The following is a 25,583-nucleotide window of genomic DNA, read 5'->3' on the forward strand; positions in this document are numbered from 1 at the left end:
AGCCAGGTCTTGTCTGCACATATTGCCATTAACATCCTGCCACAGAAACTGCACAGCGTCTTACTTGTATTGTTGTTGTGTTCCACATTCACGTCCTCTGTGCCATTTTTGCCCAAAAAGGACTTGATGTCATTGTCTTCATACCAGTTAAGGGACGGGATGCGTTCACCGTCAAGTTCATGGTGACCGCACACGATCTTTGAAAAAGCTCTGAAACTTTCTCTGGGCATTGCTGTGCGATTTTCTGGAGACAGGACACGAAGAGCTGCGCTCATGTCTGCAAAACTGGAGAGGGAGGAGATCTGAAAGAAGTGAAGAAGGAACAAGAAGCATAGAAGAGGCAGAAATGAAGGGCGAAAACAGGTGAGAGAGAAATACGACAAAAAATGATGAAGGTCTGATGGTCTTGAACTGATCATGTCCAGTGTGATAGAGATATAGACTGAATCTAATGTGCTCTTACATCATCCAGGAGGGCAGTGAGCTCCTGGGAAACTGAGGTGACAGCCTGACTGATGGCCCTGAGTTCTCCAGCGTTGGCCATTAGACGGTCTCTCTGACAGGGACAAGAGGTGGCCCATGTTACTCGTGCTGCTTTGAATTCACTAAATTTTGCGCTGGTTTCTCCATCAGCCGATGCTTACCGTCAAGAACTTGGTCAAGTCGAGCTGAGACAGGAAAAGGCGCTCGGTCTTCTGCAGCACATCAGCTGGTAAGTAACACATCTGGGTCTGAAGATCAGTCATGGCGGTTTCTCCTCCATCCACCGTCAGCAGCTGTTCTAGGACACTTCTATTACACACCATGTCCTTTAGCTGCATCTCCGCTACAGCCAGTGTACTCTGGGGTGGACAAAAACGTTCTTTTAAGGATGTTTGGCCATCAGACAAAAACAATACAAAGGTAATATGCTTGCTACTGACCCAACAAAAAAATTCAGTGATGCCTTAAAGGGAAAACTAACAGTTTACATTAAAATATCATCACAAATTACATGACTTTCCTGTAACAAGTTACAGTAACTGCTTTTCAGCACATAATGTAACTTTGGTGGCAGCAAACACCTCAAAGACTTGTTAGTGACAGAAATCTTATTTTCATTTTGGATTATATCTTTCTTCTTCTTCTTCTCTCTGTAATAAATGTTATTTATTCTGTGTAAAATTTTACATTAGATTGGTTTATATCTTTAATCCTAAAAGGGATTAACCACTTAGGCCAAAAGAGTTTTAGTTCTACAGAGCAGATAATGGGTTTATTTGTGATTTAAGCCGGTAACCAACCTGAAAATTAAGTCTAGCATTCAGCAGTGTGTCCACATTCACAGGTGACATACTGGCATTGGTCAGGAGGAAGGTGGAAAATGTCTCATTTGGTCTCAGGTATTGTTTTACTGGGAGATCTGCAGTGGAAATACACAGATTAAGATTACAGCCAAAACCCCACAAAGCCCCACAAATCAAAGTCCAAGCTAGAATCAACACTTAACATCTAGAATAGAGCTTGCAGCTGAGTTTGCAGTATCAACACTTTAAACTTAAAGTTAGCACAGTTAATTTGTAGTTTTTTCAGGTAGCACATGACGTCCGATAGTTTCTTCCTTTTCATACTGACGTGTTTGATAGATTTTAGCCTTATTTTCTATTTAAAAAAAACGATTTTTCCTGCTGCTGAGAGTAAAAAAACACAATTACAAACTCATAAAGTTAAAATGCGACCAGCTACAGGGAGGCAGAATAGAATCAGCCCGGTTCCAGTCACTGGTTCATTATTAATGACTTGCAGGTCACAGAACAGTGCAGCAGCTTTCTCCATTGTTTGCTTGTATGATTTCTGCTCACATAAACTCATCGATACAGGCTTCATCATTTGAACTTCCTTCCTTATATTTTTGTTTTTCTTATCTAGAAATTTAAAACTGGTTCACCAAGAATAACCTTCTTTTTCTCTTCTACTTGTCTCCTGTGAGGTTTAACTAAATATTAATTTCATCCTTCCAAACAGTTACCCAAATGAAACAGTGCAGCAGGTTCTTTAAACTAAGACCTGAGCACATGTTAATGTTTGCCTTGCTGTAGAAAAACAAAACACTGACAACCTGCTTTCATTCAGTCTCTTGTTCAACAGGGGAAGTAACTCAATATGACCGAGGCAGGGCAAGCTAAGCAATCACTATGTCCTGCTTTCACAACAGCAATAAGACACAATCATTCAGCTGTGCTTAAACCACACGTACACATACTGAGTAAGGCCTGCTCAGATACATCAAAGTTAATCCAACATTCCTTTCTTTGTATAAATTCTTGTTTTTCCCCCCTATTTCTTTTAAAAACAAAGAAGGTTTTTGCATTTGTGTGAAAAGCGGGAATAAAGCGCAGCTACATGGCAACTAAACCTAAAGAAAAACCCCCAGCTAAACATTGACTTTATGTAAAGCTTCATGTTCTGCCACAATGACTGTACTTATTCATGACTCTTTCTGGCTAATGGTGCCCATTTAAGAAAGAAATTCTAAACTGCCCCTCTTCAAAGTTTGCCCTCAGTTTAATATGTATTCCTTGGATCAATGCTTCAACAGATTGAAACAAGCTGCAGTACTTGGCAGGGCTCCACTTCTTTGTCCCAGCTTCCGGACGCTCTCCATTAGCTTCTGAAAGCCGGCGAAGCTCTGATTACCACTGTAGGCCAGAACGGCCTGGACATCCACTAGAAGCCGAGACAGTCTGGAGGAAAACAACAGTGAGATTGAGAGTGTGTGTGATACTTAATGACAGCAAACACTGACTTCATGTTTGTATACAGACCAAGTCTATTCAATCATATTGCCTGCTAGTCCTAAATTTGCCTTACTTTACTGTACACTGTTGTGTACAGTAAAAGAATGCAAAACTGTGAGCTTTTACGTCATATTGCCTGAAGACAAATATTCTGATTTCCTTCAGAAATATTTTAAAACTATTCCTATAGGATGTGTTTATATAAAGTCGTGCAATGTATGCACATTTTTGCAAATGAGCTGAAAGATGCAGGTGAGGTTGCTTTATTTCTAAAATATACTTTTACTTACAGTTTTTCTTGTTTCAGAACACTTGTAATCAGAATACTAGTACTGTACCGTTAAAGCAATGATCCTACTCTAAACTGCACCACTCTAGGTGGTTGGCCATGTTTTTAATCTCCGATCTACCTACATGGAGTTGTTAAAGTTGCCAACTTGGCCGGGTGTCTCTCCTGGTGTCTGGCTGTGGAAGCAAGGGTTGTTGATGTTGCAGATAATGCCCTGAATCCAGGGCAAGGTCCCTGCTGACGGCAGGGCTTTGTTTGGAAAGTGACCTACAAGGAAAGAAAAGGAGATCAGCCTGAGCCACAAAACAATGAAAATACTGTAGAAGTGACCTAAAATACATCCACCAGGTACTAGACTGAGCAATAATCCTAACATCCTATCCTAGGATTCAGCTGTGTGTTAAAACAGTGCCACAATCTTCCCATTAGTGGACATCCCAGCAAATCCACCTGTTTCTTCCTGTTAAAAGTGAGTTTTTCCTTGCCACTGTCGCCAAAGTGCTTTCTCATAGGGGGTCATGTGATTGTTGGGTTTTTCTCTGTATGTATTATTGTAGGGTCTACCTTACAATATAAAGAGCATTGACGTGACTGTTGCTGTGATTTAGTGCTATATAAATAAAATTGAATGGAAGGTCTGACTATGCAATGTTCAGAGAAACTGCAAAACAGCCAAGAGCTACATCTCATACTGTACAGGTCTCAGTTAGCGTGTTAAATGCTAACGTTCATGCTAGTGCAATTTAAAAAAGACTGAAACAGTTTGTCTTGTTTTGGAAGGGTTGCCACGAGAAAGCCTCTTTTCCATAAAAAGAAGATGGTGAAACAACTCAGGTTTGTAAAGTTTCATCTGAACAAACTTCAACTTCATAGGTGGTGATTTGTTCAGTTCTCCACCTTTATTGACGCTAAAGGTGATGAACAGCAATGCTGTGAAGAGTGTGACAAAATCTCTCCACAACCCTAAGAGAAATGATTACTTCAAGTTATTGCTGCTAAATGTGGACCTACAAGCTAAGGAGTCATGGGTGGGCTTAGTTTTTTACCGAACTGCATAAAGTCCTGTGACGACCTTTCTCACATGGCTGTATATATATGTAAAACTTTAACTTTGTTCAGCCTTACTGATTGTGGTCCAGTGGAGGCACTTGGAAACATTTCGTGTAGGTTTCATATTTGATACAGATCTAGTCTAGTTTGGTCTAGTTTACATCTTCTTAAACTCAAAGTTAGTGAGATGTAACTTTATCATGCACAGACTAACTGCCCATTACACTCTGAGCTGGCATGCTGTGTTTTCTTAGGTTACCAGTTATGTCACTACATGTTTATAGAGAACTAATCAAAGCAGGTCAAGAACACAAATGTGCGTGTGTGGCACAAGACTCACTCTGAGTGAGTTAATCCTCTTTAACCAGTTGGCAAAAGGCCATTTTTAAGACGTATAAGCGTGTTTGTGAAGAGACACAAATATCCCAGCATCACTCACATTGGCTCTGTTTGTAAGGAGGGTGCGAATGACGGACAGAGATAAGGATGACGAAGAGGAAGAGAGGCCAGAGGAGCTCGATAATGAGCTGGATCTGCACAAGAGGAGAGCATAAGAGGTGTTAACAGTAGGTCAAACGATCAGTGACCTTTACGGGCCAGGACTATAGCCAGCAATGAAACTGACAAATAAGTGCTGTGATACTTCAGATGGTGATGTATACACCGGAAAACTGAAGAATGATCTCATGTACTGTGCAGTCTGTGTCTCGTTCATTATGCTTCCTTATAGAATCAAACAATCTCTTGCTTTTTATCCTAAGTAGTGAAGATGTGATCACCTTGTTCCTTCTGCGGTACGTGATGTTCTTCCAGAGCAGGAGGAACAGTTGTCTGAAAAAACCCATCGCTCCTACCTGACCATGACGTGATCCTGGAAAAACGGTGGGGAGAAGAGGACAAGTTCATCAGGGCAACTATGAAATGTACGCAAAGGAGAAAAGACAGACAGAGCCAATACTGCAATCATTGACAATCAAAAACACAGCAGGTAAAATAAGTCCTGAATACTTCACTAAAGTTCTAAGTAACCTGAACAGACCGTATTCTCCTTTTATTTCACAGGCTTGTCTAAACTTTGCAGGAGCACCTGGTCATGCCCTGTTTCTGGTGAAATTATGTACCTTCCACTTCCAAATTATGGCCCCTGATATTAATTATCACTAAGTGGCAAATTACTAATGACTGATTTCAGCTGGTGTCAGGACTTTCCATGCCTTTTTGTATTTTCCCTTTTGGGTGATATAGAAAATTCTTAAAAGGAAAAAGAAGTGTCATTATTAATGTTAACTATGGTATATTCTCTGTATTTGTATAGCGCTTTACTTAGTCCCTAAGGACCCCAAAGCGCTTTACACTACATTCAGTCATTCACACATTCACACACTGGTGATGGCAAGCTACATTGTAGCCACAGCTGCCCTGGGGCGCACTGACAGAGGCGATGATAAATCGATAAATCGAGGTGATGATAAATTGATAGTTATCATGATAAAAAATTATAACTATGATAAATGTTATTAGTGAAGACAGACCATACAAGGTATTGAATAATCAGCCCAGATCTTATCTTAAAGACCTCATAGTACCGTATCACCTAAATGGTGCACTTCACTCTGATGTCTTACTTGTGGTTCCTAGGACATTTAAAAGTAGAACGTGAGACAGAGCCTAAGCCTTTTAAGATTAAAAGGTTTAAATATGTAATTTCTGATAAATCTTAAAGTTTGTACAGGATCAGTCGACAATAAACCCTCCCTTAGTTCTGCTGCAATAGGTCTAGGCTAGTGGGGACTTAAATTATGTAGAAAAAAGTTACAGACCTGCCAGCCTTACTATGTGTGTTTAGAGTAAAGGTTTTCTTCTCTGCTCACTCTGATCTGCTCAAGTCAGACAATCCCATGCTTGATCCTGAAATCCTCCTGATCCAAACAGCTTACCTGTCTCACTGTAAGGCATTCACTTTTGCTCAACCATTCGTCCAGAATATGGTCTCTTCTAGATTTAGAAAACAACATAAAGCTGTTTAAGTAAAGCTAGAACTGCTCTGACTAATTCCCTTTGCAAACCTTACAAAACAGTCTGCATCTCTGCGCATGTCAGTGCAGGTGTAGGATGTAGTTTTTATAACCATTAAAGCCGGCTTTTTAAAAAAATATATTTTTCTTTATTTTGACCGCCAGGTTTCTCACGGGGTTGTTATTTCCTGTTTGAGAACAGGAAAACATTAGCAGGTAGCTAATGCAGTGTTGATGTAACAAGGTACAGTAACGTTTCATGCTCCCATAACACAGAAACTACGCATCCACATAAGTTACAACTTTGCACTGCTTGAATGAAATTAGGTTATTCAATCAGGTATTCTTTTCTTAAAGTAGACATGTTAGAGAAATAAAATCAAATCAAAAGTACACTGTAACTACAAGTTTATCAACAACAATATTTAGCGGTTAAGCGTAAACTTATAATATAAGGGCAATAGCTTACAAAAGCTTGAAGAAACATTAGCTTCCTTGTCTTAGCATCCTATACAGTGATGTTGCTATTGTGTACATCAGCTCATTTACGAAAACAGTGAAAAGAAACCAATTTGATTATCTCAGTGTAAAACAGATGTTAATGATTACCTCTGTGTAATAAAGCTGATTTTAAAGCTCCTCTCCAGCGGCCGACAGCTTGACATTGACTTCCCAGTGTTTGCGATAGCAGCTGTAAGCAGCGTAAAGTTCCGCCCACACATGAAGCGGATTGGTCAAACACATTCAAAGGGGCGTGGCCGTAAAAGCCGGTTAAGAATCCGATTGGTTACTGTTATAATTTCGTAACTGAAGAAACATGGAAAAAAGAGAACTGACAGGTTCACAGGGCTTTAAGTAATATGAACCGTTCCCTTGTGTTCAAGAAGTAATTCATAAAGAAGGATATTTTATCAATACAAGCAACAAAGCATTATAACTTTAGCCTGACACTATTAAAAACATTACAATCACAATTAATAATTCATAAACGGCACCAGTTCATTTTCACTAGACATTGCACTGCTGACATTTTTAAAGTGGCATACCAGTGTATAAGCATCCAATTGATTTTTATGGAATCAGTAGCTGTTTGTGAGTCTGTAGGTGTGAGACCTGATTGACCTGACATGCCGACCAGAGTTCAACAGGTGAAACACCCAGTAGGAGAGCATGCTCTCTACTGATGAGCGGCAGAAGACCAGCAGCAGCAGCTTCCGGTCCAGGTTATTCTTTCTCACATGGAGGAAGTGAAGCTACTGCTGGGCCTTCTTTACCAGGGCGTTGGTGTTATGGGTCCAGATGCGATTGGCGGACGGCTGGATGCCCAAAAATCGGAAGATGGAGAAATATCTCCACTTATGTTTAGTGGGGAGTGACCCTGTTTGTGCCTCCTGCAGTCCATTATGAGTTCTTTAGTTCGGAGGGCTGTGCCACTGCATATGTCTGTATGTGCCGACTTCTTGAAAGAGTTGCACCTTGACCAGACGGTTCTGGTAGCCATAAAAACAACTTGTGGGATACTTATCACTCCTCCTAGCAGAATTGGTAGAGGTCGTTTAAAACGGTTGGTTTTCTGGAAATAAGCATAATTATCCTCCTGGAACGCCAAGCTGTGTCCAAGTTTCAACAGTCTAGCTGGTGATTTGAGTTGAAGTTGATGAATTTATTCCATCCACTTTCTGCAATGTACCAGTACCACTGGCAACAAAACATGATGTTACCACCACTACGCTTGACAACTGGTAGTAGTCTTAGGTTTGAAAGCCTCACCTTTGCTCCTCCAAACAGCTCAATCTTTGTCTCATCTCACCTTAAAGATTTTCTCCAGAAGGCATTTGGCTCGTCCATGTGGGCAACTTCAAATTTAAGTTGAGCTTGAACTGTCCATGGTGATATAAATCTTATGCCACTGTGGACACTGGCGTTCCAACCATTTCTAATTCATAGCAGGCTTTGTGTCCTTTCATCTTAAAGTGGCAATTTGGGTCTTCTTCCAGACCTCTGCAAAGCCATGACACAGCCAAACAACCTGTACTTAGAGTTGTTTAAACTGATGATCAAACCAGAGTATTGTCAAACAAATCCTTAGGCTAGCAAAGAGAAACTCCAAATTGTATTTAATCACAATTCTAACAAGAATAGGTATTGACCTTCTCAATTTGTTAGACATTGTAGAACCCTACACTGCACTTCTTAAAAGATTTAAGTGGGTATGTTTATATTTGACCCTTGTGGATCAGAGAAAATTAAAATTCAATAAGTCATTAGAGATATAAGCAGTACAATCATTCTACTCTGGAAAAAGAACACTGCAAAGAATTAATTCAAAGCCCAAAATTACCACAACATTTATACCTGTGATGAGTTTATGTAAACGTCTGACCATCAATGATTCAATAAAGCATATCAAGATATTTTCTTATAGATCATTTTAATGAATGTTGAGAACAGTAAAATCTTAAAAATATATGCATCTCTCTATCAAATAAGGCAGTCTCTTAATGTTGCATATCTGCTTCATGTTCGACACAGTCAGAGAAGCTAATGTATGTGCATGTGAGGGGCTGGAAGTACATCACAATGACAGCCACAGACCCTTTGTCCTGATTCAGCGAGGTCCCCCTCTTCAAGCAAATTTACCTCAGGCACACTGGTGCCACACGACAGGCTGGAAGACTAATGAAGTACAGTGTTTCTGACGCTGCTCACCGCTAAGTACGTAAGCAAAGTAAAAAAAGCATTACTGCATCTCAGCTACTGCCTGAAATGTAAATATGTGATAAATACAAATGAAGAACTATTATCTATCCCTGTCATTTTAAAATCGCACTTTCATATTCAGATGTTCTTATTGTCCTAAAAACATGCAAAACTGATCCGGTTTGCAGCTTTCAGTGGTGTCACAACAGCATGTAACACACTTGCATAATATTTTCAGTTTGGCAAAAGCTCATGAAGTTTGAATACTGAAGAATTTTTGTCCAGGTGAAACAGGAAGTGCTCAGAGAAACACTGGCTGCTCTTGTCCTGTTAACAGTCGATACGTTGAAGCTGGCATCGTCTTCAGGTGGATCTGCACAGACAGAGAGAAGTCTCATTTTAAAGTGTAATGAACTTGATTATGTTATTGTGAATGTAAGCATTAGATTACGTCTCACCTCCCCTACAGCGTTTGTCAGAATCTGGATGATCTTATCATGGGGCGTTGCAACGACGCTCTGCCCGTTGATTTCAATGATGCGGTGCCCGACGCGGATTCCTCCTCTCTCTGCTATACCACCCCGCATCAGACTGCAAATCTGCAACCCAAGGACAGAAAACTGCATGTTTATAGTTCAGAATAATTTACTTGTACCGAGTGCTACCGACCTTTTAATCCAAACACGTTAATCTCTTAAAGCTATCTGGTAAAAACACTGTTGTTCTATTGCTGGTTGCTGCAGGCTCAGCGCCAAGCTGAAGGGGTACGTCACATAATGACAGATGTGAAATATGGATGCGGACGTACAATGCCATCTTCCACGCTGAAGCCCAGCTGAAATTTCGGATCTGGTCTCCTGATAATTGCCATGGTGACGGGAGGACAGTGGACGATGCTGAGCCTCACATACTTCTTGCTTTTCTGATCCTAAGTGGGGAAAAAAAGGTGAAACAACAAAAAGGGAGGCGCGATCCAGAGTTAGAGCAGTAAAACTTTACTGAGGAAAATATGCAAACTATTCACCCAAGTGTACCTTTTCACCAAAAGTTATTTCTTTTTGTAATAACTTTTGTGAACGTTTACGACATGTTTTCATCATTACAAGCCTAACATTGGACATTTTATTGGGGTCAAATTGAAGGAAAAGTATGTGCAGAAAGGTGAAACCAGGGATTGCAGCACAATAAGGGTTTTATCTTCATTACTTTAGTTTAATGATCAGTGGAGGCCAAAATTATAAAGGAAACTAAAGTTGATAAACTGCACAGCATTAAGTAACTATCGTATTGTGTCTTTGATTAAGTGTTTCAAAGGTATAAACTTCTGTCAACTCGAAACAACGAAAATGTTTGAAACACTGAATATCAGCAGCAAGTTTTGCTTTAACAGTTTAAGTTGACAGATGCTAATGTTGGTCCTGTGTGGACCTACAGTGCCACCTGGTGATCCTAACTTGCATATACAGCACAATAAAGGCATTTAATCTGCAGCACAATATGTTTCTTTTGTTGTTGTTGATGCCTTTCTTCTCATCTTTATTATGACCACTGAAATTTGAAGTTTGTGTCATTGTGTGTCCTACTTACGCGGATGATGTTCTGGCAGGTGGTGATGGGCAGACCCACGAGGCTTGTCCCATTGATGGACATGATGCGGTCCCCGATGCTGAGCTCACCACAGCGTTCAGCCGGGCCTCCGTGGAGGAGGTTGGCCACCACCACTGTGGGGAGGATAGAGCCCCAGCCCGACTCAACCACCGCCAGTCCCAAGATCTCCCCCGGAGCCTTGGTCATGATTACCTGATCCACAGACACAGAGAGACTTGTAATATATCAGTGGTTGTTTTAATCAGAGCTCTTTTTTTTTTTTTTGGCTTGTTTTTTTTTCTCTCCTGCAACACCTTCTATTAATACTTAGAACCACTAAAGGAAAGCCCCTGCACACTTCTAAACAACATGACGAGATAAGGAAATAATAGATGAGGTGCAGATAATATAAATAACAAACAGCTGTGCATATATAAAACACACACTTTGAAGTGTGAAGTCTGAAGCAAACTGCAGACCATCTTGTGATGGGATCACACCTGCTGATCCCATCACAAGCTGTCAGACCATAATCACCCACAAACCCAGTCTTTGCTTTAAAACTCTGCTGCACACCTTTAAAGATTTGTGAATGCATCTTGCACGGTTCTGACTCTTGTGTTGAAAATACCTGTTCAAACAGGTATTTGCAAATTTGCCAAATCTACCTTTGTGCTACTTTAGGACAACATGATGACACATTTGGGCATTTTGACACATGATTTGCAGTAAAAGGGGGGCCTGCTTTGGAATAAATTGAACACGTTGGCTAATTAGTCACTGGTCTATCTCAGTGAAACTTTGAGCACCTTCAGCTCCACCTTTTAGTCAGTGCCACCATCTCAAAACCATACATCATAGCAGGTCTCCTTGTAAACGTTCCCTTTCACTCTTGCTGCTATCCTCCTGTCAAAAATCAGCCCTGACACTCGTCTCCACCTGCTCCACCCTGCCTGCACTCTCTCCTGGACCTTTAATTGGCTCTGTGTGCTGCCTTGGTTAGTCCTTTAACTACACAAGCCAAAATTATAAGTCAGCTGTATTTTGTGTGGGTGGCCTTGCAACCACAATCCCTCCTGCTTACTTCTCTGAGGTTTTGAGAGTCAGAGAAGTGGGCCAAGTCTCCGTTGTAGAGTTCCTGACTTTCCAGGTAGTCGCTGTACTCGCCGGGCCTCAGATCGCTGGCCTTGATACCGTTGGCCTGGAGGAACTGCTGGTAAGCCACTCCAAACGCCTGCCCGATAGCCTGGGCTATGATCTGAGCCTGCAAACAGGAGGAGACAGACAAAACTGAATCAGGGTTCAGCACTGTTGTTACAGTCATGTCTACTCTACATTTAAATGCTAGGGGCATTTGTTAAACAAATTTTTCCCTAGACTTTTCCTTAATCCTCCATTTAAATACTAACAAATCAAAGCAAATGTGTTCGTTTGTAAAGACAAGCAGCCAAAGGGTCATACAACTTGATACCAGAGCATCAACACAAAACACTATCTTTAATGCATTTTATCTGAATTTCTCTGAGAAGTTCTTGCTACACACACATATAGCATCTGCTGTAAACATGAGTTAATGAAAGTATTTTGAAATTATCTTAAACACGTTAAATAAGCTCAGTTTGAAAAAGCTCTGAGCAGACGCGATCACAGCCTTCAGCATCCCAGAGCTAATTAGCTTCTAAAGGAAGCTCTTCCTCCCATTCAGTGTCGCCAACTGGGAAACTGGGACGAGAGCCAGACGGTTTTGACATTGAGGAGAACTCAGTGGTTGTCTGAGGAAGGAAACCAGGCCAGCCAAGCTGAAGCTGAAACTGCTGTCAGCAACCGACTTGGCAATTTAATAAGAGATGCAAGAGTGTGCAGGGCGGGAGATGCCAAGATACTGAACGCTACATCTATTTACATTATACTGCGCTGCCGTTTGAGTGAGGGTGTTCCGCAAGGACATGCGGTAACCAGTCTGTGGGCAAAAGTATGTGACTAGGAAATCTGGAAGAGTTCAAAGGGGCTCTGGGAGAGTCCAATGTCAATTTTAGCGATCTTAGACACATTTTAATGCCATATATTTCACCATGTACCTTATTTACTGCATGCTTAATGTGTTTAAACATGCAGTAACCATGCAGCAAAACTGTGTAATTAGAAATGAAAGACCAATATAACAATGAGGCCTGGCTGGACTTGTAAATGAGCTGTTTGGCCAGCAACCAAGCTTCCTGAAAAGCTCTGCTTGGAATCCAGAAATCAAAATATGAGTGCTAAGAAGGAAAGCATCATGCTGATTGCACACTTCTAGTATATGAACACCATATAAAACCCTCCAGTTGACTGACTCACATCCTCAGAGGAGAACACATGGCAGATCATCAAGCACTTCTTTGCAGATGATGACGAAGAGTTTGAGTCGGTGTCACCATCTTGCCCCTTACGTTTCCTTCGTGCCATCAAGACCACGATGTTGTCGATGTCAGCGATGTAAGAGATCATCTGCAGAGCGTGATCCATCATGGCTTCCTGCAAACAGGACATGACAGTGGTTAAGATAAGAAACAAAGACAGGGAGAGCGAGCACGAAGGTCTGGTTTGGAACCAGCATAGAGTTTAAACCTCCTGCAGATAGGTATTACTTAACATTTTTCCTCTTAGAAGCCTCTCTTGTTAAAGACATTTTTACAGAACTACAGGAATTATATGATAAAGATTGGTGTGTTTGAGAGAGCACATCCCAAAGGGAAGCCCAGGCCTTTATCAAAGTAAATTTGAAATTAAGGAAGTTCCTCATTCTGTGTCTTCAAGCAAAGCAGGATTGTCTGTGCACCCTCACCTCATCAAAACCATTTCTCCAGGCCAAATATGTTATCAAGTTAATGTACCAAACCACTGACCTAGCAGACAAACATACAGACCGAAGGCAAACAACAAACCAGGCGCCTAAGATTAATTCAGGACCGAAACTAACTTGGATGAGAATTCTGAAAAAATGAAAGTAAAGACTGTTGTTTGTTAACATGGAAGCTAGTGGAGCGTTCTTTACGTGAATCAGAAGTGCAATTTCCACAAATATTTGTCTTTGTTTTACATCAAAGTAATTTATAAATGCAATTTTCATTTTACTTTTTATGCCTCATCTGTGTCCTAAATGACAACTTTGGATAATAAACATGTATCGCTTGGAAGTAAAAACACTGAATAAGAAAACCATTCATCTTCACATCCATCACTGCAGAATGGAGCAAATGCAAATGGAGCAATGACAGGAGATGACCTACTTCTACTCTCCTAACAATTCAGTAGAAAAAAAAATAGCTTCTACTAGAGGCCTCATATTAAATCACCACCCAATTCTATATTAAGGATTCCTGCAGCGAGAGCTCAGCTTGAATATGAACATCAAGGAGTGCAATGCTGCTTTGTGTAATAAAAAGTCACCAGCTGTGTTGGGTATGTTTTCAGATGTTTACAACCTCAAGTCTGACAACTTTTTAACACATTTAGCTAAAGTTCATTCTCTCAGAGTACATTTAGGTTTTTGTCTTCATGTTCCATGAAGCCAAGAATCAACTGAGCTTTTGCTGAAATCCATCATTGGATTTTAGTGCTACCAGAGACATTTCCCCAAATGCTTTATGCTATAAGTTAAAGACTGTGCAGATTTAGGGTGGAACCCCAACAATCTGATGACCCCCTTGGCGACACTGGGAATGAAAAAATCCCTTTTACCAGGAAGAGACCTCCTCCGACAGAACAATGCTCAAGAAGGGGCGGCCAAACCAGAACGAAACAGAGAGACAGAAGACAAAACTAATGGCATGCAGTAGTGATGTATAAACAGGAGTGACAGGAGGCGAGAGGAAAATGCTCAGTGCATCAGCAGCGTTAACTAAGGGATGGTTCGGGGTCACCTGATCCATCATCAAACTATGAGCTTTAACAGTTTAAAGCCTGTTTCTGTCTCTCGAATCCAAACTGGGTGCTAATTCCACAGGACAGGAGCCTGGTAGGCCCCAGGTAGGTCTACAGTCTTAGAGAGAAGTGAGGTCTTATGATATGAGGAGATACAAGAGAGGAAAATGAATGTATGTGGTCAGATGAGTGCAGTACCTGCGTGTCAGTAGTGAGCACTTTGATTCTTTGAGTAGAAATGAACAGATCCACTTCTGTCATTGGTTGGGACTCTCCTTCTGGAGCCTAAAAGAACCACAGAAAACACTCTCATATTTAACCTTAGAGGACAGGTACACCACATGTCTATCCTTAACTTAATAATGACATCCCACCTACTTTAAAACAGGTATGTTTAATAAGAAAAAAAAATCCTTCACTACAACTATAAAACCAGATTTAACATCATCAACCAATGCATTGCACAGCCAGATCATGATAAAAGGTGCATATTTGGTTATTTTGTTTTTAAAGCACCTTTATTCGGTCCACAGCCTCCTGAGCCTGGGCCATACGAGCGTTTGTAGACGGGTTCCTCTCTGATTTGATCTGAGTGGAGCCAAGATACTTGGCACCAAAAATCACTCCATCCAAAAGGTCTTCAGGATCACAAGGACCAGGCACTAAAACATTAGCACATATTACATTAGATATTTGACAAATGTCAAATTTCAGTGAATAATAATAATAATAATAATAATAATAATAATAATAATAATAATAATAATAATAATAATAAGTGACTCACCATCTTTATATGAAGGCTGGTCATCAGCACTCTGCAAAGAAGGCACGCACAGCAAATTAGTGAATTTAAGTCCATGAAAAACTGAACGTGCTTCAGATAAGTTCAGTGATGGGTTAGCTGGTGGTAGGAAAAAAAAAGTATTCTGATTATCGTTTTAGTGTTGCTAAGAGACCAAAGACAGCTGAAGTCAGGACAGATGTGTGGTAGCTCTGGAAACCAGTGATGACTGTGTTATTTTTGACATTATATAGCTTCATTAATCAGCTGAAAAAAATAAATAAAAAGCAAATATTGGATTAGTTAACTCATCATAACAAAAACGATGGATGACCAAACGTCTCCACCCTTATTATTAGTTTTAGTAACAGCACCAACCTGCTCGCTCTCTGCAGTAGCTTCTTCCTCTGGAGGCTGCTCTCCCAGCTTCATCCACACTGGCTCGGGATACTCATCATCAGGCAGTGAAGTGAGGGAGTCATCCCTGTGCCGTTGTTGCTGACCATTCCCGTGATGCCTCCAGAACCTCTGTGCATCCTCCTGGCTGTAGGAAACTGACACCACGGCGTCCACGTCCCCTCTGTGCGGCAGAGAGGTAGGGCGGGGTGTTGCGCCTATCTCTGTGCACTGCAGCATCCCCAGCAGGTCTCTCTGGTGGCTTTCAGAGAAGAGCAGCCCTTTGGTTTCAGCGCTGTCCTCTTTTATTGAAGAAGGAGCACATGCTTCCAGCTCAGACCGCCTAGAGTAATGATGATTTGATGGCATCCGATGACTGGGATGCGGCTCTTCCTCCATTAGTTGGAGCTGACTGAGCAGGGTGTGGATATGCATATGGTCTTCATCATTTGATCTCCTTTCAGCAGCCTCCTCTTCACCTCTCTTGTTCTTGTGGAGATCAACATCCCCCAATGTCACCACTGCTTGATCTTCCTCTGCGTCCTTAAAGCCCTCAGCCCTCAATACTCCCGCACCTGCTTCAGCCTCGTCTGTCGATTTCGCCTCGACATCCTCAGCAGGCTGTTTAACGTTTCCGACAAGATCCAGCTGGTTCACGTCGACTGGAGTCAAAATGTTTTTCTCAACCAAAGGAAGCGATACTGACTCACCCAGATCTGCCTTGTCGAGACAGTCAGCTGAGGTGGGAAGGCTGGCATCATCCAGATCGTCTGCTGAACCAGCTTCGCTAGAGGTGTCTGACCTCCAGTCTAAAGGTGGAGGCTCGATCAGGTTGTACGAATCCAGATCCTCTGCCTCTGAACCTGGCAGAGCTACTGCAGCCAGACTGCTGACCTCAACCCCCGAGGCTCCATGAACAGGAACCGGATCACACAGCAGGGAGTCTGTAGATGCAGGGAGGCAGTCTGAGTCCATTCTGTAAGAAAGCCTGTCAGAGAAAAACTGGCATTACTGAGCTGAACAACTGGTGAAGTCAGAGATTTTAAGCCAAACTGAGCAAGCGCCTATCCCCATGCAGTTTTCCACACACAGGAGTGGATAATGGCACGTTGTTGAACCTGGTTATTAAAAAGCTGGAGGGAAAAGATGCTCATGCACGATTACTGCTTGTTGATTTTTCTTCAGCCTTCAATACAATTGAGCCTCATATTTGAATCAGAAAGCTTTTAGAACAGTTTGATTACAATAAAAATCTGAATTATTGATTTTTTTTTTTTTTACTTAAAGAGTCTGGCTGGCTCCATATTTATCTTTTTATCCTGTACACAAATATTGATCAAAGCAGATCTGAGATGAGGGTCATTTTAGAGAGTGCAGACGACTCAGTTATTGTCAGTCCGCTCCAGGATGACGACAAGTCGCACCTTTAATTAAACATATCTAAGATATGTCACTGACTCTAAGAAATGCACTCCTGTACAAGAGGTCACATCCATTAAGGGTCAGATGGTGGAACATGTTCAGTGTTATAAATATCTTGGAACAGTAGCTGAATTTCAAAGCAAATTAAGAAAGCTTTATCATTTCTACACTGATAGAATCATTATGACTTTATTTTTAATGTGCTCTTATTGCAATCTGCTTTATCCTTGTCTTGGCTCGAGGTTTGTAAAGGACAGAAGTGGTCCAACATGCTGACTGGTGAACCACAGCATCCCTGAACACCAGACACTTACAGTGGTTCGCCGATTTAATTTTTCTTGACGAATCGTACCCTTTCCATTGTAAGTTTCCGTTCTTCCTTCTTGATGATAGTTTTGTGTAAAACGACAATGTTTAAAAATAGCTTTGTTCCAGAAGCCATCACTCAGAAGAACAAATCATAGCGTTGTTACTTTGTGGGGTACATGGTGCTCAAAATTATTATTAGCTCTTGCTTTCTGTATTTTGTACCTTGCTTATCTGTTGCTTCTCTCCATTAAAATACCTCATGACTGCAGAGCAGCTCTGCCTAACAATACAATTAAATTATGCCGAGCCTCAACCAGACTCACAATTCACATGAGCTACCTCCAAAACACCGTTATTAAATATCAGATCTACACAGTGTGTTTATAGTTTCCAGGCTGCATCAGCATGAATGCCTTAGCGAAAAAGTATGCACCATCTATGCACCCTCTTGTCCTCATTTACCCACAAACACCGAAATAGAAAAATCCGTCTCAGGCTTATAGAAAACATCATGCACTCGAAGAGCATGCAGGCCTATAGTGCAACATCCAACAGGCTCAGGGAGCACAGTCCTTCACATCCATGTATCTTAGAAATAAAAACTATCAAACAACTATAAATAACAACCATGTAATTTATTACACCATAAAGATTAGCACCATGGTAATATCAAAACACACCAAACCTAATTTAATAAATGCCATATTTATTAATTATGGTCCTTACTGGTAAAATGTTTTTAATAAACAAGACTCGGGACTCGTCAGCTACTATATTTAAGTCTTTTACTATATTTAACATGTACGTGATCCATCTGGCAGTGCCGTGCATTAAAGAAAAGTTTATGATCCCTCCTTCTTGTACAGATAAGCACACAGATCAGATCTTTTCGACGACGCATCTTTCATGGCGTGAATAATCCACCGTTAGATCAGATAATCATGGCATGTTATTAAAAACACTGGCGCGGTAGTGCAAACAACTGACAGCAGGGTAAAACACACAAACAAGCGAAAATTATTTTCAGGGTGCGAGAAAGACATGAGTTTGGCTAACCGAAGTTAGCAGTTGAAGCAGCCTCAGGCTAACAGCAAAGCTAGCATTTGCTTAACAGCAGCAGTACTAATATTTCAACACTTCAATCAAAATATGAGAGTACAAGCGGCTAAAAGAGAAGTTTTCACCTGATATTTTAAATCTCTGTCGCTCTCTTTGTGTCCACACTCAGACTCCCGTAGGTGCCACGACAGATGAGTTGACGTGGTTTGGAATTTGAACGTTTTCCAAAACTCTGGCTTCGTTTTATTCTTCATACTAATAATACCGACACTGTTAAATTCAGCAATGTCACATACTCCGAAGATGAGACACTTTTAGTGTTTAAAGCAGAGTTTGCTACTCATTGTTGCTGCTCCGTCAGTTGCCGACTGACAGCTTTTATTTATCGGCTGACTCTGTAGTCGTGCTGCGTTCACGTGCTACCGCAGCGTCTCACATCGCCACGAGATAGTTTGTTCTTCTTTTAGTTTCTTCTTCCTCTTTTGCAAATTGTGCAAGTCTACACAAATGACTGGACCACGAAGGGCTACAGTCAAATTTCTAAACAACTGATCACAAACAAACCGTGTACTTTAACCAAATTAAACACACGACACTTACAAAAACCTAACGACGTAGAAGTAATTGGAATATTATATGAATGTGTTTATAAATACAGTTTATGCAGTATTGGGGTCTAATGTGGCAGAATAAAATATTAATCTTATATGTAGGAGTGTAGTAGTTACAAACTCATTTATTTTATTGTTCTTTAGCACTTGAAAGCAACGCTCACCTACGCTGACGTCAACGGGATTTACGTTCAAGTCCCGCTCAATCAAACGTCGAATTTTTGATCGCGAAAAAAAGAAACTTACAATTATTTTACGTGCATTTGAGTTTATATTTCAAACGGATTTTACTTAAACCGGTCACATAAGAGACATCATGAAAAGCTATTGAATTCAAGTGCTTATCCCCCCACACACACACACAATTTGGCCCATAAATGAATGAAATTCTATACAAATGTATTTACAGGAGTGCCTGGCCTTTTGGGGTTAGACTGCTGCCACTTCTCAGATCCTGGTTAAGTGGCACAAAATAAAGGGATGGAAACTTCGCCCAAAATCTACCCCCACGAGAACTTGTGTACTTTATTAAATGATCTGAGAAGACAAACAATTTAACATTTTATTTTATTTCTTGAAAAACAGATAATTTTGTTCCCATGATATAAAATTATATTACATTTAAATTAGCAACACATTTCAGACACATTCTATTTCATTTCACCAGTCATACAAACATCATCGTTAGCGGACAAAACCACATTCAAACATTTGGACTTTGAGTGGTAACTGTGTGGTAATGTTTTTGTTTTTTGTTTTTTTTAATGAAACTGAGATATTTCTCCAGTTCTGTGACAGCTCTTCAATGCCTGGGAAACTCATTAACCAACCTGGTTGATACAGTGTGAACTCGAGGACGTAACGCGTTGGAAAAAAACAGATTTTAAAAATGACTGAATGCGGGACTGAAGTTGAAACAGCTCAGTCACCACATTCATAACACGCAATACTATATTCACAGTTTGTATGATTCTATGCTATATTCAAAGCCAGGTTCGTGGAGTGTGTCTTAAAGGCAATCATTTACAATCCCATTCCAGAGTGCAGACTGGGAGAGGCTCCAGCCTCCTGGTGAAACTGAGCTGGATAAGCAGTTAAGAAGCTGGGTGGACGTATTCCAGAGTGAAGCTGACCATTAAACAGGAACTTTAAGGCTATGTTACCACTGGTGTTTCCTCAAGAATCAAACTGTGACCTGCCTGACCTTTCTTCTGTTTTGATGATTCTTTAGACAAAATCATTAAAAACAAAAGACAAAGAAAAAAGTTTTACAGCAGAAGTTCCCTCTTGTTGACCTCAGGGTCGTTAGGGCTTGAATTTACTGCTGAACATGTTTAGTGTAGTGAAATGAACAGTAGAGCTTAATGATATTTCTCATGACTAAAATGTCCAAGTGTAAATCAAAAGCTACTAAATTGAATACGGGTTGGCAAATTCATCAAGAGATCTTTAATTACTCCTAATTAAGCACAAGTGCAGTGACTTTTTTTTGCTTTTAAAGCAGTAATAGGCCACAATTTAATTTATGTTCCTGTTGCTACAAGCTACAGGACTGCAGTTAATCTCCACAGACAGTCTGACTGGAGTCTAATCATTTTCCACTATTATCCATAAATCCGTCAGTCGTTTAGTGTTGCCATCTCTTCCTCACTCTGGTGAAGACTGTGTAGTGTCTGACTGATCACCGCTACCGGCATTCATCTGGATCAAACCAATCAGAGAGGACGTGGTGCCCATCAGCCCCACCAGCCAGTTAGGGAAACGTCCTGCCCACAGGAAGCCGGGCGGCATCCAGTGAATGGCGTTACTGAGGTCAGCCATGCTGCTGAGGATGGACAGCAGCTCCCCTCGCATCTGCCGGCGGAGCTGAGAGCGACTGCAGGAGAAAACGTGTGGTTTAACCTTTCATAACCGGTCAGTCCCTCTCTATGTTACTGTAACTGTGCTTAGAAACACACGAGACAACAGAAAGAAAACTGAATCAAATACCTGTTTCTGCCTTCGTGCCTCTTCTTCAGCTTCTTCCTCAGCAGCAGAAGAACTCGGAGCGATCTAGAGGACAAATGATTCACATCGTACATCAACTCACACTGCAAGGGTTTGATGTCTGCTTCAGTGCTCAGACTTAAAACATGCTTCACAGGTTTCTCTAAAAACTGCATGAAATAACAGATGAGATAAAAAAGAAAGAGGGTCTGGAAAATAAACAAAGCTCTAAGCTGAGGAAAAAAAGAGATGGGATAATGAAATTAAGGAGTTTCTGGTCATTATGTAAGTAGGACGTAGAAGTGCTTGACTTAATCTCTCTCTGACTTTCCTCTCACATCCCCCTCCCCTTTCAGTTCCCACTGAAGATTTATGGATTTGAAAAAGGCACAAATTCACCAGAAAAAGGGCTAACACAGAGAGACAGATACGGGCTGCTTGTCTATGCATGTTCTTTAAAGGAGCTCTGGCCAGCAGATGTCCTGCATATGTTACATTTACAGGTGCAGAAAAACTACATAAGACTCCTTCTTTCTGGCCTTTAAAAAACAAAAATAAGAAAAGCATGCCATAAAGGCAGCATTAGAAAAGTAATGTATGGATGTGAACAGGTGATCTCACCTGAGGATTCCCAGCAGCAGTGAGGTTCCCCACAGCACTGTGCTGAACAGCCACCACTTATCGGACTTCACTCTGATGAGCTCAGCGTCGGCGGCCCAGGCGATGTGTTCACAGGGGTAGTACAGCTGGTCCGCTACGTTGTTCAGCACGGATATCCAGCGCACGGCCGCGTCCTCCTCCTTGGAAAGACGTGCAACAAGCGTTACAGTGGGATTTACAGGCTAGCACAGAGTGATGCAGTGCATACGCTGTGTGAATCACCCCATTTCCAAACCCGTAGCTGTGGGAGTAGGCCAGCATGGAGAGGTCATCGAACAACCTGAGCACCGTCCTGCAGTGACTGAGCTGAGCAGAAAACAGCAGCAGGCTTTTCCCGAGCCGCTGGGACCGGACATCTGCCTCTGCTCTCCGGGAAAGAACTCCTCCAACCAGCTGGGATCCATAACACACTGTCCTGATCTGCAAAAAAGACAAACAGAGACTTGTGGGTAGCTTTTTATTATTATTATTATTTAAAATCAGAAAGGACATTTTATTGTCAGAGATTTAGTGAATGTGTGGACTTCAGGCAGACATACTTTACTAGGCTGATGCTTTAATTTTAACTAACACAGAGCATGTTTGCTCATTGCTCTTAAGTAATGTAACAACACCAAATATGAGCAGTTTCTATAGAACCACAGTCTAGTACTTACATATCAGTCTCCACTTGGCATCCACTTCGTAAGCGTGTAACCACTGTTTTTATTAATGGTTTATACCGAGTGAAACACTTTAAACAGATACAATGTGACCGAGTGAATACTCACGACTTTATCTCTGCCTCTGTAGGACTCCAGCAGCTGCACCAGAGACTCCAGAGACCGCTGCATGTCTGCTCCGCTCTGTCGAAGCGCTGCTAGATTTATAAGAAAGTCTATTAGGCCAACACCATCTCCAGTTAGATTTGCTGTTTTTGCTCGTGATCTGTTCCCCCAGCTGGACTTTGAAACAGGAAGCACCCAAAGCAGACTCAAGTAGAAGATCGTCGATTCAATCGAGCGTCTCCTTCGTCCGGCCAGGAGCTGGAATTGATTAAAAATAAATAAATAAATAAATAAATAAATAAATGGTGTGTGTGGGGGGGTGGGGCTGCAGTGTTGGGAAGGTTACTTTTAAAATGTATTCCATTACAGAATACAGAATACATGCCCCAAAATGTATTCTGTAACCTATTCCGTTACGTTATTCAATGACAGTAACGTATTCTGAATACTTTGGATTACTTAATATATTGTGGCGAGTTCAGACAAGGAGGAGACGGAGGTATCGTTTGGTCTTGCTTCCCGTGAGCTAGCCAGGGAGCACAGCCGTTTATTACATTTGCAGAAGAACACACTGCCACTAGCTAACTGCTCAGCGCGGCAACCACAACACACATAGGGCGCCCTCTGACCCCGGAAGGACACACCGTCGCAGCGAGAGGGCGTCACCCGTCACCATGGCAACATACACAAAACATAACTGTACAAGCAGAACCCCGAACAGCCCTGACCCGCTACAATATTATCATGCTTTTTACAACAACGTGAATGTACTATTGCTGTGTGATTTATTACTATTACTGAAGGTCCGCGACTCCGAACTGTAGTAAAGGGACCTCTGACTAATGCTGGGCTCAAACTGTGCGATTTTTGGCCCATTTTGGCGATCGGCCCGATTTTGGCCTTCATCGTGCGTCGTGCATCGTGTAGTATACGTGGGGTAACGAGAAGCGATTGACACCTCACGACCAGCTCCCGATCATCAATTGCTTGGTCGTGAGGGTGTCACCGCAGTTTGCCACACTGCGCACGCGCAAACACAAATGTCAGCGAAAAAGACGGCGTAGCACGGCAGTGCAGCGTGTGATCTGGACACAAGCGATGGAGGCACAACCTGTAGAACCATCCGAGCCCTTTCGATGTGGCCTCACAAAATTATCACGACCACAACAACCGTGAAAATAGTTGGATCGACACTGCTGCTCAATCACAGCTGCCTGACCAATGTTTTTCATTAGCAATTTAGCAAAGTTGATGGTGGTGGTGTGTCTGTGTGAGTGAAAGACGGAGAGGGAGAGCGAGCGACAGAATTTCTGTTATAACCTTCATTTTTATGGACGCACAGTGTGAGCACTCAGGTCGCATCAGAGCATCGGGCCGTATATTGTGAGACCTGCATCGTGACCTATGAACTTCTAACCCCTGCGAGTCAATCGTACAGTTTGAGCAGGAGCTGAATCGCGCGACTGAAAAAATCGCACAGTGTAAGCCCAGCATAATACGGCGGGGTCCCTGTCGGCTGGTAGCCGAAAAATAGCTCTACTTTGTTGTGTGGGTCAACTTTTCTTGCGACAGACAGAGAGAGGCGTTGAAAGACTGCTCCAACGGAACTTGTTGTTTTCGGAGGAAAACACGAACACAGTGTACAGTCGAGTCTTAATAGCTTACTTACAACTGGGCTCGTCAGGCACTCTTCTTGGCTGCAGTGGTTATTATTATATTTACATGCTTCCAGCTCCCGTTTTTGCTCGATGACTGCTCGTACCTTTCCACTCCCCTTTTTCTCCCTCCTAGCGCTCACAGACACATAACGTGTATGGCAGTCCATTCTCCCAGCAGCACGGACTACACTGAACATGATGCTACATTCTTTAGAGCTATGCTTGTAGCATTCTGCCTGTTAGCTTAGCACAACAACAACAACAACAACGAAAAGGCGCTCTCTCACCCAGGAAACACACAGTCGCAGAGAGAGAGAGCGTCGCCCTGTAACCATGGCAACCGTAACGCTGCCGCCTGGAACAAAAGAACGTAGCTGTCAAACAAAACCCAAACAGTCCTGACCCGCGACAAAATGAAACAGGAAAGTACCCCAGTGTATTCCATTTATTTCAACAAAGTAACTGTATTCTGAATACCACCTTTTTAAACGGTAACTGTAACGGAATACAGTTACTCATATTTTGTATTCTAAATACGTAACGGCGGTACATGTATTCCGTTACTCCCCAACACTGTGGGGCTGACACAATGTTATGCTGTGGATTAATGTCAAATGTAAATATACTAAATGTCTGCAAATATGCAAATCAAATTAAAATCATTTTCTTTAAAGTAGCACACTTAAGTAAAAGCAAGTACAACCACCACGAAACATTTAAACATATCTATCTATCTATCTATCTATCTATCTATCTATCTATCTATCTATCTATCTATCTATCTATCTATCTATCTATCTATCTATCTATCTGTGATATATTACAGTACTGTAATTATATTTTTGTTTCTGCGATGGTTAATCCACTTGCACGTGCAAGCTCTAATTGAAATTTTATTTTTAACGATAAAATATTATTATAGTTATTATCCATGAATTTTCAAATTTACAGTTTTACAAAAACCAACCAAACCAAAAAAAACCCCAAAACAAAACGAAGAAGCGTGAAATAAAGTAAAGCACAACATTATTGCTGTTTTGATGAAGAAATTAAAGTTACTTACTTTCATTGCTGAACATTGTTAGGATGCCTGGGTCGTTGACCCAGGGTTTTGAGTTTATTGTGTTTTTCTCAGTCGCTTTGGTGCGTTTCTTAGAACACCATTAACATTTGCACAGCAGTTAGTGCATTTCCCAAAACAATTAGTGCAAACCGCAAAACCTAGTGGATAGCCTGCAAAAGCACGTCACATGCACAGAATTGATTATCCATACCTCAAAAGCAAGTATCCATGTCAATGAAACTGTCAGTGCCATCAAAATGAAAAGTCTTGACACCATCTTTATGAACAAGATAGTCAAATGGCATTGTCATGTTTCCACTATGACAGTTTATAATTTCAGTGTTTCCCATTGCAAAAACAATTGGTGACACCTGAAAATGCTGACGACAGCACTATGGCCTACCTGTACAGCCATCTGAAATGTGCAGTAAAGTTACTGTAGATGTTATGGGAGTCTTGGGAGTAACTGAGACACTGAATACGTACGTTTCACATTTCCATTGTGTAGAAGTGTTTGTAATCCTACAGAATTGTGCAAAAGAAAAAT

General features: G+C 41.4%; 3 protein-coding genes across 4 annotated transcripts in view; all 3 read right to left on the minus strand.

Annotated features, from left to right (window-relative positions):
- The window catches only part of abca7 (ATP-binding cassette, sub-family A (ABC1), member 7), a 30,562-nt gene extending 23,744 nt beyond the window's left edge, over positions 1 to 6,818 (minus strand). For both annotated transcript variants that reach the window (XM_086263174.1, XM_086263173.1), the window contains exons 1-9: positions 6,741 to 6,818; positions 4,896 to 4,987; positions 4,556 to 4,649; positions 3,192 to 3,333; positions 2,599 to 2,723; positions 1,284 to 1,402; positions 645 to 842; positions 464 to 556; positions 65 to 302 (exon numbers count right to left, since the gene is read on the minus strand). In XM_086263174.1, the coding sequence (XP_086119300.1) occupies positions 65 to 302; positions 464 to 556; positions 645 to 842; positions 1,284 to 1,402; positions 2,599 to 2,723; positions 3,192 to 3,333; positions 4,556 to 4,649; positions 4,896 to 4,961 (1,075 nt within the window). In that variant the 5' untranslated portion in view covers positions 4,962 to 4,987; positions 6,741 to 6,818. The remainder of the gene's footprint in view (positions 1 to 64; positions 303 to 463; positions 557 to 644; positions 843 to 1,283; positions 1,403 to 2,598; positions 2,724 to 3,191; positions 3,334 to 4,555; positions 4,650 to 4,895; positions 4,988 to 6,740) is intronic.
- Positions 6,819 to 8,530: 1,712 nt separating this feature from the next.
- On the minus strand, positions 8,531 to 18,708 carry LOC147313538 (amyloid-beta A4 precursor protein-binding family A member 3). Its single transcript, XM_086263178.1, has 11 exons — positions 18,417 to 18,708; positions 15,484 to 16,489; positions 15,109 to 15,139; positions 14,838 to 14,983; positions 14,520 to 14,606; positions 12,756 to 12,932; positions 11,503 to 11,682; positions 10,419 to 10,631; positions 9,640 to 9,759; positions 9,290 to 9,430; positions 8,531 to 9,204 (listed from the first exon to the last, which is right to left on the minus strand). The coding sequence occupies exons 2-11, from the start codon at positions 16,474 to 16,476 to the stop codon at positions 9,133 to 9,135; spliced, it is 2,160 nt and encodes a 719-aa protein (XP_086119304.1). The 5' UTR covers positions 16,477 to 16,489; positions 18,417 to 18,708; the 3' UTR covers positions 8,531 to 9,132.
- A 936-nt stretch (positions 18,709 to 19,644) lies between these two features.
- pex11g (peroxisomal biogenesis factor 11 gamma) lies at positions 19,645 to 24,520 on the minus strand. Its single transcript, XM_086263179.1, has 6 exons — positions 23,985 to 24,520; positions 22,319 to 22,573; positions 21,771 to 21,968; positions 21,510 to 21,688; positions 20,892 to 20,954; positions 19,645 to 20,778 (listed from the first exon to the last, which is right to left on the minus strand). Exons 1-6 carry the CDS (start codon positions 24,168 to 24,170, stop codon positions 20,550 to 20,552), a joined length of 1,110 nt encoding a protein of 369 aa, XP_086119305.1. The 5' UTR covers positions 24,171 to 24,520; the 3' UTR covers positions 19,645 to 20,549.
- Positions 24,521 to 25,583: the final 1,063 nt, after the last annotated feature.

The sequence above is a fragment of the Aulonocara sp. 'chitande type north' Nkhata Bay genome, linkage group LG15 (genome assembly GCF_057382095.1).
Source record: "Aulonocara sp. 'chitande type north' Nkhata Bay isolate Kocher_YH1m ecotype deep benthic linkage group LG15, A_spYH_male_GT1.1, whole genome shotgun sequence".
Taxonomy (NCBI): domain Eukaryota; kingdom Metazoa; phylum Chordata; class Actinopteri; order Cichliformes; family Cichlidae; genus Aulonocara; species Aulonocara sp. 'chitande type north' Nkhata Bay.